This window comes from Canis lupus, chromosome 32 (genome assembly GCF_048164855.1).
Source record: "Canis lupus baileyi chromosome 32, mCanLup2.hap1, whole genome shotgun sequence".
Lineage (NCBI taxonomy): Eukaryota > Metazoa > Chordata > Mammalia > Carnivora > Canidae > Canis > Canis lupus.
Window position 1 is genome coordinate 5535022 of NC_132869.1, and position 17166 is coordinate 5552187.

The window sequence follows — 17166 nt, forward strand, 5'->3', positions numbered from 1 at the left end:
TTTAAAATAATGATGATAAGGTACTGATAATACCTTTCATGTCATTTATTGGTTGATCATGTATTACATGACAAGCACTTGATGTGTTGTCAATCATTCAATCTCTATAATAGCTGTATGAGGTAGTCACTGGGGCTATTCTTATAGGACAGATGAGTCAATAACTGCAGTTGGTCATGAGTTGACCACAGTCACACAGGTAGTACATGGCAGAGCTAAGCTTAATAAAATAGTGCTATTTTAAAATCCTTTAATATCTTTCACGAAGTATCTTTCATGAACATCAGAGCCCCTAATAGATATGACTGATTGTCTTTTCCTGTTCATTTTATATCACTGTAGCCTTAAATGAAAGGAGCCTCAAGACTTACATAGAAAATGATTTAACTATTTTTCTAAACATTTTTAAAATGAATAAGTTTTATTTTCATATATAAAACATTTTCTGATTAGAGAGATATGTAAAGCCACCACCCAAAAACGAAACCTCCTAAATAAATAGTTCCTAAGGAACACTGGTTCTTAATCTATAAATTCAGAGTTACATGGATTTCCTTAGTAGTCTTAAATATTTTTTTTTCAAAGCATTTAAAGATAGTATTCTGAAAAAGGAGACCATAGGCTTCCCCAGACCTCCAAAGGAGCCTCTGGGTGTAGAGACAGTATGTGCAAGTGTTCCAGTGAATTTGTTGGAATCTGAGCAGAACTGCTATAAATGGTACTGGGTTTCTGATGTTTGGGGAGAAGTGGGGAGAGTGCCAAGTACGCACCAAAGCTCCCAAAGAGGCCAGCTGTAGCTGGGGTGACTACGTGACCAATCTGGTCAGGATTGTTCCAATTTATGTTATTGTCCAGGTGTATTATTAGCTGTCACCTTCTTTCATTCTCAGAAGTGTCCCACTGAGAACACTAAATTATATGACCCCCATTAGCCACAGCTATTCCCATGAAAGCAAGGGTGGTAGATGTAACCATTTGAGAACTATCTCCAGGACATGTGGTAGGGGCTGCCAATCCCTGAATTCAGAATTATTTTGATAATACATGAGTGTAATAGAGTAGAAGATTACACAAAAGATATGGTGGAAGAGAATACTGTTTTAATAATAATTTCTGGGGGATCCCTGGGTGGCTCAGTGGTTTAGCGCCTGCCTTTGGCCCAGGGCACGATCCTGGAGTCCCAGGATTGAGTCCTGCATCGGGCTCCTGGCATGGAGCCTGCTTCTCCCTCTGCCTGTGTCTCTGCCTCTCTCTCTCTCTCTCTCTCTCTCTCTGTGTGTGTGTCTATCATGAATAAATAAATAATCTTTAAATAACAATAATAATAATAATTTCTCTTTCACAGCCAAAAAAGAGCATAAAATGGAAGAAAGTCACTTGGAGAATGCACAGAAAAGGTAAGTGGCTCTGAGTTGGCCTTAGTCTTTTTGGGGGGCTAGCTGTCCCTTTTTATTATTGTTATGTTTAAGTGCAGTCATACCAGAAAGCCATCACCATTGTCTATCTTCAGAACTCACTCATCTCCAAATGGAACTCTGTACCCATTAAATCATAACTCCCCTGTCTTGTTCTCCCACCCCGGCTCCTGGAAACCATTATTCTACTTCCCATCTCTGTGACTTTGACTACACTAAATACCTCATGTAAGTGGAATCAAGATAGCATTTTTCATTTTATGACTGGCTTATTTTACTTAGCATGGTGTCTTATGAGCCATTCTTTTGGCCCCATTTTTTGAGACTATATATCCTTGAGCAATCAAGATTCATAGGGAGCTCAAGACTTGGAAATATTTCTCCTCAAAGAGTACAGAAGCAGTCAGAAGTGATTGACGTGCATTGCGTCATGGCACTGTCTGCATCTCCTCCATTTCTCTGATCCTGAACCACTTTATGGAAGTAAGGAACAATGTGATCCTTTTTAGCCTTACAACAAGAGTAAACCAATTATTCCAAACACCTAAGCAACTTATTACGTCTTTCCTCAGATCTGAGAGGATTCTATAGACATGGGGCAAGTGGGGAGGAGGGACTGACCTCCAACTATGAAAAGTGCCTCAGAAATTGGGAGAGACCTCAGAAGTCTTCTGTTCTACCCTTCACCTACTCCAGGCCTCCTCTTTGCTCTTCTTGCTCTTAACTGACAGCAGAAAGGAACCACCCACTTCACCCAGTAATCAGTGGCTCTGGTCCCTGGCAGAGATTTTTGGTTTTGCCACCTGACCAGATTAGTCAGCTTGGCTATGCCTCCCTCTTAAAAAGGGATGAGTGAGAATATATTGAGCCATTCTCATTTTCAGCACAAAGATCCAAGATAGATTTTGCTGGTGCCGATTCTAAAAGTACTAGAAAATTAAACGAGCAGTAGGCAGAGGAAATAGCCTACAAGGAAAATGAGCTTTACAAATGCATGAAGAGAGGAGTTCATTAGGTGCAAATGAACAAACTCTAGAAACAAACCGTTTCCTCCTGCCTAGCCACAATTTCCAAGAGTTCTGAGAGCCTACGGACAGTGCTGTCGTCTCTGCCTCGACAGGCGCCAACATCTTGCCCCACTTCCAACTGCCAGTCAAATTAAAATGCAGATGAAAGGGACGTGAAGGCCAATCCTGCATTTTGCTAAACGCAGCCATGTTCTTGAGTCATGACTATCACGCAAGCATGATCATCTTTGAAACCCCCAAAGCAATGACATGACTATGTTTTTAGATTTCTGGCCCCTTGATTGGACTTAACCCTCTATTAAGTTTTCCTTTCCTCCATGTGTAAAATGAATATCTCTGTGTTGCAGAAAACAGCATGTTCAGAAGAGGCCATCAACAAGGGTACATTGGTGTCAGGCCAAACAGAAATTTGGTTTCCGGGGTGGATGTCAAATATCTAATATTTCTTCAAGATTCTTGCTTCAGGAGGCACCTGGTTGGCTCTGGTTGAGTGTCTGCCTTTGGCTCAGGGCGTGATCCTGGGGTCCTGGGATTGAGTCCCATATCGGGCTCCTCTTGGGGAGCCTGCTGCTCCCTCTGCCTGTGTCTCTGCCTCTTTCTCTGTGTCTCTTGGGGATAAATAAATAAAATCTTAAAAAAAAAAAAAAAAAAGAAATTCTTGCTTCAAGAAAAGGGGGCCCACCTCAGAGGGGCCGAAGCTGCTGCTGTGCATTAGCTATGCTGAGGGGAGTCATAAATTTTAGTTGTCAGCGTTTTCCGTGACTTTGTGATGAAGGTAGTATAGCTTTCACGTCATACATGAAATACGTTAGATCCCATCTTTAATGTAGTAACCACAGTTGTTTGCTTGCACTCTTTAAGGAGGCTGGTGGTCAGTGTTGCAATATTCGTGTGAGATTTAGTAAATTTTTCTGTTTTATTCTCAAGAGAAACCATTTGCTCTGAGGCCAAGGCATGTTTGCTTTTCCTCAGCAGTTTCTACAGGCATGCATGTAAAACAGTAAGTAAATGTGTTCCGCTTTGGCGTCTCAACACTGTAAAAGAGCTCACGTTGCCATGGGCGCTTTGATATCATCGTCATCTGTGCTTTCAAAATATGTAGCCGAATTAAAAAGATAGGACTCAGATAAGGAATTAGAGCAGAGAGAAAAAGAAGGAACAGAGTGAAGTCAAGAAGTTTACGAAATGTAATGTATGATTAGAAATCAGTCTTTCCACAGTTGAAAGCTGTTTTAGAGTTGTCTGCTGGCAAATAGACATCTTGAATGACTGCATTGTCCATTGGAAAAGATTATCCTGGCTGTTAAATAGCAATAGTTTCAGGAGGACAGTAGTCCAGTAGGTGGTCATAGGTTCATATTCGAGCCTTTAGCTTTTTCTTGAACAAAGGGATAACTCTGAAGTCAAAAGAGGCATATCCTCAGAGCAACTTCCTCTTTGTCAAAGTTGCAGAGTGCCAAAGCCAGGCCATCCCCTGGGAATTTGTTTGCTCCAGTTCTTCTGAGGAGGTTCACTTGCTTTCTTAGTTTCTAAAACACATCGGGGGGGGGGGGGGAGCGGGAGAAAAGTGCTAAAATTCAGTATTTCCTTTAGTTTCTGCCCCCTTGGAGGGTTAGCAAGCCAGACCTCACAAACCCCCAGAGTGAGAGGTGATGAAGGTACATGGTTAGCTCCAGTTTAGGCTGGGAAAAATGAGGTCTCTAGAATGATGACATGCTTTTCAGAAGCTCCATGATAACCCACCAAACAACACTTGCATTCTGTGAAATAATACTAGTATTGGCAGCATCTTGAACTCCAGATACTGCCAGGGGTGCTGGGATGATCCATGAGGCACAGTGACTGGGATTTCTGTACTCTTCACTATATTCTGCTGGAAAATAATTTTCTCCTCTGAATACTAAGAGGGAAAGACTTTCTCTTTTCTATTAATGCACAAAGAAATATGCTTCTGTATCAAAGGTGACCATAAAGAAGAGAAAAAACAATGATGATATGCCTTGCTGGGGGGTGATGCCAGGAGGGCAGCTGTGTCTAAAGTAGAAATGGAAAAAAAAGAGAGAGAAGAGGGTCTTTTTTTAGATGCCTGTGTCAGTGAGCATGAGCAACAGAAGGGTGGAGTGGGAAAAGCACTTCACTTAGAATCGGGGATCTCAGGTGGTAGGCCCAACTCTGCCAACGAATAAAGTCATTTAATCTTTCCAGCTCTCTGTTTTCTCATCTCTAAATTGAGAGCATCAGAAAAGTTCTCCTATACATCCCTTCCAGTTCTAAAGCTCCATGACTCTATAAGAAATTCACGTCCTGTTCCTAGAGGTCACATAACTCTCTACTAACTCTCTACTTGCATATTTCCATTCCACAGTCAATATAATTTTCATTTTGAATGAAATAAAAGTATATGCTATCGAGCATATATTTGGTTGTATCAGCGTTTTGACTGCCACGGAGTTAAGAGTCACCTCTGGCAGGGAAGTGGGCATTGCGACTTTCTTCCATTCCTGGTTTTGTTCCAAATTATGTATGTTTGGAATTATAAAAGAGTCCCTTAAGAAATTACTGCAGTTATTGCCTTTCTCCACTTATGCACTTCCAGTCTTTTAATAACTGGGAGCCAAAATTCCCTGGCCAGTAGTTTTAATTTGCATTAAAAACAGATTTATTATTTACAGAAGCACAAAGAATTTATGGGACTCAGAGCTGCAGCTCCAGCTTGGATCTCACCTAATCATAGCCATGGAATCAATTAACAGTTCATCTGTGAAATGTGATAAAATCTTATGAGATACATATTGCCCAATAACTGAGAACGAGATGAAAGTATTCTCCATAATAGTAACGGGGCTTCAGGATTTTACAATTACCATTGAAGAGAGCTCCATTAGAAACTCAGTATTCAGGATGGCCACAAAAAACACACTGTGTCTGAACAGATGATAGAGCACCGCGTAGTAAACCTAGCCAGCCATTCCTGCTTTGATTAGTTTCCAACACCCTAGAAGAAGGGGACCATTTATTTAAGTGTTCTTGCTCATGGCAAATGAGCTTGTGAGGCTTTGGGTGGGTGGAGGTTGGGGGCGGGAGACTAAGTGCAGAGCTATAAATTGCTACAAAGCTAGTGCCTCCAAGAAGGGCTGCCTGGGAGGCCCGGTGTGCAATGAGTCTGGTGTGCAATGAGCTTCTGAGGGGTAGGTCAGGGGATTCGGAGTGATGGCTGAGAATCAGCTTTGGGAAACCCAGACCCTTTTCTGACCGATTAGAGATCATCTTTCCAAGATCAAAGACGGTTTTTCATCCAAACCTGGCCCTGCCTTCAGTTCTATCTCCTTTGATACATCGGTGGTTTGCATTCTTGTATCATATCAAGCCTTAAGCTGTAACCTTCTTAGAGATCATATATTCTAAGTCTTACTTCACCCTTGAGAAAATGGAGTCTGGTGCTGAGTGATTGACCCAAGATTACAAAGCCAGCAGATGCCAGAATAAGGATAGAATAGCTCCTTGATTTTTCTAGGAAGCACTCAACAGATTAATCTCTTCCCCGTGGGCCGCCTAACTGACCACTGCTACCGCTGCAGAATCAGTATGTCATCCTTACATGCTCACGCAATCATGACACACAAAATGAAGAGCTGGTAAATGATGTGGATTTGAGGTGGAGAACAAATACAGCGCTTTACTGGCATACCCCCCTGGCATTGGACATGATCATTTTCATACACATAAAATGTGGCCAGGAGTGTCAGGTTGAATTTCTTGGCGAATCGGCTCAAGCAAATAAGGTTTATGAGGCTTGGGATAAGCCACAGTCACTATGACTCTGGGCTCCTGTCTTAGAGAATGAATATGGGAAAAATGCCCCCAGCATCCCCACTCTGAGGGTGTGGACAGTTTCTCACTCCCTACCTCACTCTGATTTGTTTTTTTCCCCCTACCTGTTGCAGTTTTGAAACAACAGTAGGATATTTTGGGATGAAGCCAAAGTCTGGTGAGAAGGAGATCACACCCAACTATGTGTTTATGGTGTGGTACGAGTTCTGCAGTGACTTCAAGACCATCTGGAAGCGGGAGAGTAAAGCTCTATCTAAAGAAAGGTAAGGTTCCAGCAGAGGCATCAGTACCTGTTCAGGAGGCAAGGAACTGCCTCACCAAGGGAGCATATTTCACACGCAGCCGTATTTTCTTTCAGATCAAGTGGACATTGAGGAAAGACTCCTGCCGGGGGGCTCCCGGGGAGATCTGGGGAGATCCAGGGAGGTGTGCTATCCACACTAGCAGATAGCTCCCGTGGTCTGCTAAGTTACATGTTCTTCACCCCTTCCAATTACAAGCCAGTAAATGAAAGGGGAGCAGCGCTAATTTGCAACAGATTGCTTCACTGTGTATTTTCACTTGGGCCGAGGCTAAATGAGGCCGCCTTAGTGTTGTAGACACTACAGACAAATAAAAGTGAATGCTTTTCCCATTAATATACTGAACTTGCATCAAAAGGAAATCTCTGAGACTCAGGCCACACTTAACACAGCGCTGAAGCCCCGCTCTGGATTTACAGCGCCACTTCTGACTCCTCGTATCCTGCTGAGGACATCAAACTGCTTGCCGCTCAGCCTCATTGCAGCCTCCTGAGTTTATTAGCTGGTGGTAGAAGGAAAATCTCGACTCTGAATATAGGAAGAGAGAGAGGGAAAGAGTGTGTGTGTGTGTGTGTGTGTGTGTGTGCGTGTTCATTCTGCTTAGAAAGAGACTAAATTGGGCCCTGCTTATCAGAAAGAAAAAAAAAGCATTTTTACTTGACCACTGTTGTGGTCACGTTGCCACCATGCTACGAACGGTGTCCTGCATTTAAACTTCAGAAAGTCTTGCTATATATACTACTGCTGCGGAACAGATGCATGAGAGTGTCATTCAAAGTGGAGTAGGAGGGGATCCCTGGGTGGCTCAGTGGTTTGGCGCCTGCCTTCGGCCCAGGGCTTGATCCTGGAGACCCAGGATCAGGTCCCACATCAGGCTCCCTGAATGGAGCCTGCTTCTCCCTCTGCCTGTGTCTCTGACTCTCTCTCTGTCTCGAATGAATGAATGAATGAATGGATAAATAAATAAATAAATATTTAAAAAAAAACAAAGTGGAGTAGGAGGAGGCAAAGATTTCTACAAATTAAGGGAAATCGTTTATCTAATTACAGCATCCATATCTCACTTAAACATTGAGACCTGGAATTCCATAACTGAGTATTTTTTTCTTTGTAATCAGAGAAGAGACATGTACATAATATATCTATACACACACACGCACACACACACACGTACAATCACTAATATGTTTTGCCATACAAAGCTATTTTTAAAGGGATCAGGGTTTAGAGATTTTTGACTCTGTATTACTGACTCTAAATATTTTCTCAGAGAACTTTTTCAAAAGACTGCTTTCTTTCTGAGGCAAAGACCTTTAAAAATGCTTATCAGCATCTCTCTCCACCATGACTTCTTTGAAAACCTGGGGATTAAAGTGAGTATATCTATTATATAGACAAAGGGAAGCAAAGAAATAGTTGTGACATTGGTGAGAAAATAGATTATTAATGTGGAGGGGAAAAAAAACCCTAAAATTCTTGGCACCCGACTTCTTGGTCTTGCCCCACAGTTGCTTATTTGGCCTTTGCAGCTAACCTATGCTCCTATGAAACAGATGCTGCTCTGTTAGCCCCGTAGGAAAGTGGCAGGACCAAGTTCCTGGCCCTGTCATGGGGGGCAGCGCTCCAGGCAGCTCTCCGAACCCACACCTGACAGCCACACAATCCAGCAGCGTGTGCTGAATGGACAGCCTGTACTTAGGATCTTGTGCCTCAGATTTTGAACGGAATTCGGACACATGGGGGGCTCAGTGGTTAAACATCTGCCCTCAGTTCAGGTCATGATCCCAGGGTGCTGGGATCGAGTCCTGCCAATGGGCTCCCTGCTCTGCGGGGAGCCTGCTTCTTCCTCTCCTTCTGCTCCTGCTCTCTCACTCTCTCTCAAATAAGTAAATAGAATCTATTTTTAAAAAAAAGATTTTGAGCATAATCCTTAGCTAATTTGTCTTTATAGTGGAGCCCTAAAAAAATGGTCAAAAAAAAAAAGGGAGAGAGAGAGTAATTAATCGCTTTTTATTTTCATAATCTGGATGAGAAGAGGAAAGCTGACAGGATTCTGCTTAATGCATGCTGCCCAGGGTGGGTGAAGATGGACATGAGTGGGCCTTACAGCCCCAGGACTGTGGAGGAGGGAGCTGAGACCCCTGTCTACTTGGCTCTCTCCTGCCTCCAGATGCTACTGAGCACCATGGCCAGCTAGTCCATGACAAAGTCGTCCTAAACTGGTGAATATCTGCTTTGGTGCTCAAAGCTTAATAAATGTTTTTGGACTGAATGAATGAAAAAAAATTTTTTTTGAAAAAAATTTGAAATATTGAACTGTTGAAATATTGAACTGTAGTCCAAATTAAGGAGTTTCCCCCCATCACAGAAGTTAGAGCAAATTCACTGTGAGTCTGAAGTGGCAGGGGGGATCCACCCGTCCTCAAAGTTCCTTTCCCTCCTGGCCACCGCATGTCCAGCACTGCTTCCTGGGTGCAGCTGGTGAATTGCCTGCTTCACACTCTGTAAACCAACACCTTCCAAGGGTCATGACTTCACAGGACCCTTCTCAGTCCTCCCCATTTAGCGATTGCAGGGGTCTCTCCATTCCAGCCATCCTTTTGCAAGATGGATCACCAAGGTTGCCAACCTAGAAAAACATCTCTGAAGTTAGTGACAGCTCATAAAATATTTTTGGAAGCAATTTGTTTACAGAAATCTATTTGTTAAGAAATGTTAGCACATTATATATATGACTGTTCATCTGGTTATACAAACGGATTCATATCCAGTGTTTTCTTGTGATGTGAGGATTTTTTTTTCATCTCTACCTGCTAAGGATTTTAGCTTTTAAATTGTTGGAATCACATGTATCATTATGCTAAAATAAGCAAATTAACTTGAATTCTTCTAGTAGAATTACATGGGAAACAGCATGATCGCTTTGTCTTGAAATCATGGTCAATATTATTATTTTTTTATTACACTTTTCCAAGAAATCCCAATAAGACTAAATATCAGGAGGTAACATCACATAATACAAAGACATCTTCAAAAGGAAATTCAAAACCAAAATGAAAACCTGACAGCTTACAATTATTAGGGGGAAAAAAACCTATAGTTTGGAATTCCATCAAAAGAAAACCACCTGTTTGATTTTTAAATATATTTAAAGGCCAATTAAAATCCCAAAAATCATTGAGATGAATTAAGCAGAAATAATAATATTTTCGAAGGTGTAAATTCACTTCCAAATGAAATGTTGATGACCACTTTAGGCCAACTTGTAATCAGTTCTTGGGGGTGGAGAATATTTACTCTTGTTCTGTTTAATGTGGTTTCCATCGATATACATTAGCTTGATGCAAAATCGAAATGGATGCAGCTTCATAACAGGATTGCCCTTCATAAAACCCAGAATAATATCGAAACACACAAATGACTGTACAGAAACACTGGATGTTTCTGTACCTTGTAAGCAAATAATAAATGGTACCATCAAGTTTGTGTCAGGATACAATTCTGTTTTTGAGTACAGGAGACATAATATTTCACTAGGGATATGACTTATCTGCAGATAAGTAGATCAATAGAAGAGCAAACTACTATATGATGGTATAGTAATGTCATTAGATTGTCGTTGTCATTTAAACCAATATTAGGCAAATTAGCAACTTCTTTTTCATCCAGGCACAAATCCAGAATGCCCCACTCCCTAGGCCTTCAGTTGGTGGCCCACCCAGTCCTCATGCTGTCCCAAATTCTGGAACTTATCCCTGCAGTAAAGTGTACCAGGCCCCTCTTTTACCCCTTCTGATTACAGGCAGTGCTCAGTAGTGCAAAAAAGAGCCCTAGATAGAGCATTGAAAATCAGGGGATCCCTGGGTGGCGCAGCGGTTTGGCGCCTGCCTTTGGCCCAGGGCGCGATCCTGGAGACCCGGGATCGAATCCCACGTCGGGCTCCCTGCATGGAGCCTGCTTCTCCCTCTGCCTATGTCTCTGCCTCTCTCTCTCTCTCTGTGTGACTATCATGAATAAATAAATAAAATCTTTAAAAAAAAAAAAAAAAAAAGAAAATCAGCATTTTTACGCCAATAATTTGCTATGTGATCTTGGGCCAGTTGCTTTTTGTCTGAGGGACACAATTGTCACATTTGTTAAATATACATATTGGGATGCTCTCTTCTAGCTAGAAATCTCTAATGAATCTAGAAACTACTTGTCTAATATTCTGAGAAACAATGTGTTCCATTTCCGAGAAAATGCCTCCCACCCTTGCCCTTCAGCTCATTAGGGACTGTACTGGAAGACATTTCTAGCCAAGGTGTGGGGGTGAGCTGGGGAGAGATTTGGGGGCAGGGAGAATTTTCCTTGCCCTCTTGGTTGGCAAATGTACGTAGCCAACTTGCCTCGTGCCCTGAGCTCTTCCCCTACAATAGTAATATTGGTCTGGGAGACACCATATTTTTAAAAAGTGTGCACAGAAAAATGTTTTCCTCTGCTCATGTGTATCTAACATTGCATTTGGTGGATTATTACGTTCATCAAAATTTTTACTCTCAGAGGCAGCTTTGCCTCATTTTACCTTTTCATGGACTTTTGTGTTTGTGCCTCCTGATATCCAAACGCTCAATGAATTTTTTAGCACATATTTCTTCCACCTAGTAAATCAACAGATTATCCAAGTATATGCATCATTACAAGGAGGTAACCTAATTTTTGCTACTTTTATTGACTACTCTCTACTCATTTTCTGATTTTTCTTTTTATTTTTTCTTTTTAGTTACTCTGGGATATAGGACCCTTTCTTATGAAATGTTTTACTACTTAGAATATCTTAAGACTGTTCCCCACACATGCACACACAGGAGCCACAAACCACTATGACCCACAAAAAGAGCTATGAATTTGCAAAAGGTAAAGAAGCCTCGGGGGATTCATGACTACAGGAATAAACTCTTGGCAAATAATTCGCTCTGAGCCAAAGCAAACTTTAAAAGTGCTGTTTAAAAAAACACATAATCGGTAAGTAATGAGTGAATAAGGAGTTTGGTGAATTTTATGAAAAATGCAAATAAATCTCATTATACACATAGCTATAATTTACACTATGAGGGAATGGGTGATCACTTTCTAATTTTTAGTTCAGCTGAATACCAACAGGGTTTCTGTCCTAAGTATATTACTTGCAGCTATTATGGTTAATTATGCAATTGCCATACTCTTAACAGCAGATGGTTCAGAGCTGTTGTGGGCTTATCCCAAAAGCTGTCCTCACAGCGCTCTGCTGCTCAGGTCACTTTAGGCCTAGGAGTTGGAAACTTAGAGAGGCCGTCCCTCAGCCCACAAAGGAGCCATTGGTCTCAGCATAGATGTTGCAGAAATTCTTCTCTTTATATGATAGTTTTTCCTGGAAAAAGTTCCATAACCTAAAATTTTTATTTATAGAATTATGCTTTCCTACTGACATGCATAGTCGTTACAGTAGTAACTTGTAACAAGTTAACTTTCTCTTCCCTAGCCCTCTGTTGTATGGTCAGATGGTTTATGTACACTTACCTGCTAAGAAGCTTCATATTTTGAAGGACTTCTTTAATAATACAAATAATCACCCCCTAATAAACTGGCAAAATTTTGAATTTTTCTAAGTCATATTTGAAGATAGTTCTGTACAAATACACAAATAGTAAATGTTCCAGTGAGCTGACTTATAAACAGAACTGTCGTAACCATGAAGAATAAAAGCTGCTTATTTCCCAAGTGGTAAATTTAAAACTATTTCTGCAGAACATTCCATGAATAAGGAGAGGAGGAGGGTGGTAGACTTAGAAATGGTAACAAGTATGGGAGCATTGATTTGAAAAAAAATGAAAACACTCTTTTGACCCTCTGCCCTCTAGAAAACTATAATTTCATTTCTTTCTTTTCCCCTATAGCTAATTAAAGGAAAAGGTTTTGTTCATTTTCTTACTTTTTTTTTACTTGTTGGCACATGTTCACTTTTTCCTATATCAATAGGGATAAAGCCTCAGCTCCCATAGCAAAGGACAAAACCACTGTTGCTTGAATAAGGAAAATTTATTTTCCTTTTGCATAAAAATCTTTGAAGGCAACCACTCCTCCTCCATCTCTTTCATTAGCTCCTCATTTTCTTTTCTTCCTCAAGAGCAAACCTTTCCCAAGATCCAGATGTCAGTGTTCCTCTTTTCTGCTTGATCCCCTCTCCCCAGCTAGCCCCAACTAGTTTCATACCTTCCTCTCCTAGCTCTGCCAACCCCTCCTACATCTTCTGTCCCAGAACCAAGCCCTGTGTTCCCTGTCCTGGACCGAAATCTCCTGCTGAACACTAACCATTCCCACAGGATGCTCAGCCTTCATCTGCAATTCAGTAAGTCCCTTCTCGTACCTGAGGCCTGCTCTTCTTGGGTTCCCAATCCTTTGCCTCTCTCACTATCCTCCTAGCAGCTGAAGGCAGGCTGCAAGCCTGAATCATCCTCACTCCATGAGATCATTTTCCACCTATTGCTGACCTCTTGGTTTTGCCTCCTCAGTGGTTATTCTTCTGTACCTTGTTTTCACAGTGGCTCTGCCCCCGTTCAGGATCTCAGGTCTCACCTAGACTATTGGAACACCCTTCTCTTCTATGTGTTTCCTGTTTCCTCCCTAATGTCCCTTAATATTATGTCCAATTCTCTTCCTAAAATAGAAGTTAGATCATATATATTTCTTTAAACAGATCCTATGGTTTTCTATTACTGACAAATTAAAGGTAAGAGAATTGGCCATGATAGGCATTGATATTCATAAACTCATTGTGTCCTTACAACAACCTTGAGAAGAGGGCGTATTTCTATTCTGTACAGAAGCACAGAAGAGAGAGAATTAATTGCCAGCATCACAGTTATACTAGAAAGCAACAGAATGGGGATGAAAGATGGAGGTCCTCTTTGATCCTAAAGCTTGTGCTCTTTTTAAAAAAAAAAAAAAAGATTGATTGATTGATTGATTTTAGAAAGAGAGAGCAGGAGGGAGGGGCAGTGGCAGAGGGAGAGAATCTCAGACTCTCTGCTAAGGGCACAGCTTGACATGGGGCTCAATCTCACCACCCTGAAATCATGACCTGAGCCAAAATCAAGAGTTGTATGATTTTGAGCCACTTGGGTGCCCCAAGCTTGAGCTCTTTCAGGTATGCCATATTCTCTTTAATACTAGAGCATGAGCCTTCAGCAACTTGTTCTTAATTCACCTTCCAACCTCATTTCCTGCGTACCCACCCTGATGATTGACTGTTCCTCATATGTGCACATTCTTGCCTTGTGTTCTCATTGGATAATTTCTTTACACTGTATTGTCCCCAGTTATTTCCTCTTGGTTTAAAAATTTAGTCATTTGTTAAGGGCTACCTCCAAAACCAGCCTTTCTAGAAAGCTTCTGAAATGTCTCTCAGTAGAAAAACTACCACTTCCTCTCATCTCTTACCCTGTTTTGTTTTGTTTTTGTTTTTTAACATCATTTAGAATTTAATTCATTCCAACTTGTTACTTTAGCAGTTTCTGTGTCTTTTCCCACTTCTAGACCATAAACCCATTGCTTGTATGTATTCTTTGGTACATTCTCCAGCACAGAGCCTAATAATTGTTTATTGACATAGAAGGGACTTTACAACATAGTACAATGTGATAGTAAGTGAGCATTGAAGATTTGGGATGGTGTAAGAATTTGGGGGAGGAAGTGATGCCAGAGAAATGTGGAAATTAGGGAGGACTTTAGGAAGATGTCAGGACCACACTGAGCAGAAATTTGTAGAGGGGATTCAGAAGCCAGTGGAAGAATGTTGCAGATCCGCTGTCCTAAATCTGCTAGGTCCTTCAAATCACCTGGAGAACTTTGTAAAAAAGCAAATAGATATACTACATCAGAATCCCAGTGGGGTGGAGCCCAGCAATCTACAGTTTTAGGGAGCTCCCCAGAATGAGAGCAGAGCAGAAACCCATTCTCTATTTGGTTGCCCCAATCAATGTCATCCCTTACATAAATATATGCAGTGAGCTTTGGAAGAGGGAGAGAGAAGGACTGCTCCCTTATTGGGTTCTATGTTGATTTTTACTATGTTCAGCCAAGTTCAGAAACTGCTAGACTTAGATGATCTTGAAGGTATATTCCAAGCCTGAAATCCTGTGATTTTAGGTAGAAAATGAGCTGGGCTTTGACAGAGCAGATGAATTAAGCTGCTTAGAGAGGAAAGGGATAAGGACATTCTCAGAAGGAGCATGACAAAGGCCTGGACTTCAGTCTCATTGACCATTTTGAAGGAATCACATAGCATGATTTCTGGGGCCAGCCTAAAGTGCCATCTTTTCTGTGTGTCCTCTGGGTACTCAGTCCACCTCTGCCTCTCATGTATGTGCACTTTGCATTCCCATAATGCAGATTCATAGCACATAATCAGCTTCATTTAAACACGTACTCTTAAAATACCTATTACATCTTTAATGCTGTGCAAGTTATGAGACCCTATTCTGAAAGGATTTGATCTACGGATTGCATGTTGCCTCCTTCATGAAGTATTCCCCAATCTCTGAGTTATCTTTTTTCTACAACTCTGGGCCGGGGGGGAGGGTCACCATCCCTTCAATTTTGGCATTAGTGACTTCTTTTTCATTCATTTATAGATACTTTCTCCCTTAAATAAATTGTGAGCCCTAGAAGACAAGGGCAATGTCTCAGGCTTCTTTTTTTTCTCTCTAGCACCTTGTATTTCCTTATACATAGTAGGTGCTCAACTAATATCCATTAAACAAATAAGCAATCCCTGTGTTTTCTTTGCCATGTTGAAATTGATTACAGGATTTGCTGTCTGCTATTGGTAGATGAGATATCTTATTTATTTGGATTTTGGTAATAGAATGCCCCAAATATATATACCAGATGGGTTGCTTTTGCCCAAGCATCTCAAATCTTAGTAGCTTTGTTAAAGAGGATAGATATGTTCAGAACAAGAAAGATTAGTTAATGGGGTAAGACAATCACCTTCTCTGTTCTTGACTATATTACTTTCAATTTATCTTTAAAAAAAAAAAAAAGCTGGAAAAAACAAGGAAGTGAAGATCCTTGGGGTTCATGGTTGTGCCAAGCCTCCAACCTTTTGGAGCTCTAATAAGAACCTGAGAGAGCATCTGTCTGCACTCTTTTTCCCTGGCTTGGCAGACAGCAATGGAAACCCACAGTAAATCTCCTTCATTCAGCTAGAATCTATCTAAATTGCTTATCCATGGGACTCCTGACAGCTCTTGCCTTGGGCATAGAATAGATGGAATAGGGGGCCTGCCTGGCTAGGATGATTTGAGGAGCGCCAGAACAGCTACCTGCTGCACACAATCTTCCCGTTTCGTCACCCTTTTTATTTCAGCCACTGGTGCAAACAGGCTCCAATCAGTTCTAGTTTTTGGTGAGATTTGGTTGGTAGTATAGGTTCCAAAACCAAAAGCAGGGGAGTTGGCATCTACAAGCACCTGCATGTCTTCATTATCAGGATTGGAAAGGTCTTCCAAAGACTAACTGTGCATTGCAATTAAACTTGCAGATTTATGACACAGAGTTGGCTTTGATTTGCAAGCTGTCTCCCAAATGCCCCTCCCTGAACAAGGAAACACAGTGCTGTTACCTTTCACTCTGCACCTACATTGCTGGGGTGGCTCAGGGTGCTTCCTCGACCAAGTGCAGAGTGATGGGCTTTAACTGCTCATGCATTCCAGGGCAAGTCCAGAGACCCCCCCACACACACACTTCCACTCCCCTGTGGCCTGGGGGAGAAGCTCTGCAAACGGAAGCAGCCTTTGTTCTTCAATTAATCATTTGAAGTCAGAGTATGTTTGGGTACTACAAGTGATAGCCCACAAACACTGAAGTGGCTGATTCTGTAGCTGGTGAAATGCAGTCTCTAAGAGGACTTCCTTCATTGTAAGTAAAAAATATCTTAGGAATGAGGTAGGGAAAAATTGTCAAACTTAGGAAGGAGAACTGATGGGCTAATTTATCATAGGATAACTTTTAGAGACTAAATTCTAATATGTAAGGAGCTCAGTCTTTTGAGTCAAAGACCTGTACTACTTTCCGGCTGGTCTGTCTTACCACGGCCACTGGTAAGACTGACCTGAGGAGCCTGGGGGTGAAGGGATAGTCAGGGTCAAAGGTCAGACTCTGAAGAAAGAATGGGCATAGAAAAGTGTGTTGGCCTCCCTGAGATAAATGATTTTGGGGTTACCCATTATTTCCTACCGTCTATTGCTTTCTTCTCTGAGTTTTATTTTCTTACCCTTTGGAAGCATTCCACATACACTAGTCAATAGTGTTTTCATCAGCTGCTGCGGTGAGGAAGAAATTTCCCTTTGCACTGACGAGTTAATGAGTTTGGTCTTGGTGTTGTTTGTTTTTTACTTCAAGAGTGAAGAGTGACTACTTATTTCATTGACTTTCATAAATATTATCCATGTGTGATAATTATACCAAGAATTCAGTAATACCTAGTAAGGGAGTATTGTCAAAGTGGCAAGAAATGAGAGCGAGCTTTCCACAGCCCCTGGCAGGTCTCCACGATTACACTTACTTATT

At 41.4% G+C, this 17166-nt stretch overlaps 1 protein-coding gene across 22 annotated transcripts in view; it reads left to right on the forward strand.

The window, feature by feature from the left end:
• FMN1 (formin 1) overlaps positions 1 to 17166 on the forward strand; it is a 433864-nt gene that overhangs the window by 373092 nt on the left and 43606 nt on the right. For 21 of the 22 annotated variants that reach the window (XR_012022366.1, XR_012022361.1, XR_012022362.1 and 18 more), the window contains 2 exons: positions 1346 to 1397; positions 6388 to 6537. Coding sequence is in view for 12 of the 22 variants with exons in the window: in XM_072808314.1 (XP_072664415.1) it covers positions 1346 to 1397; positions 6388 to 6537 (202 nt within the window). In the remaining 10 variants the exon portion in view is untranslated. Of the gene's footprint in view, positions 1 to 1345; positions 1398 to 6387; positions 6538 to 6632; positions 6913 to 17166 lie in introns of those variants that run through there. The other variant, XM_072808320.1, reaches the window with a different exon arrangement.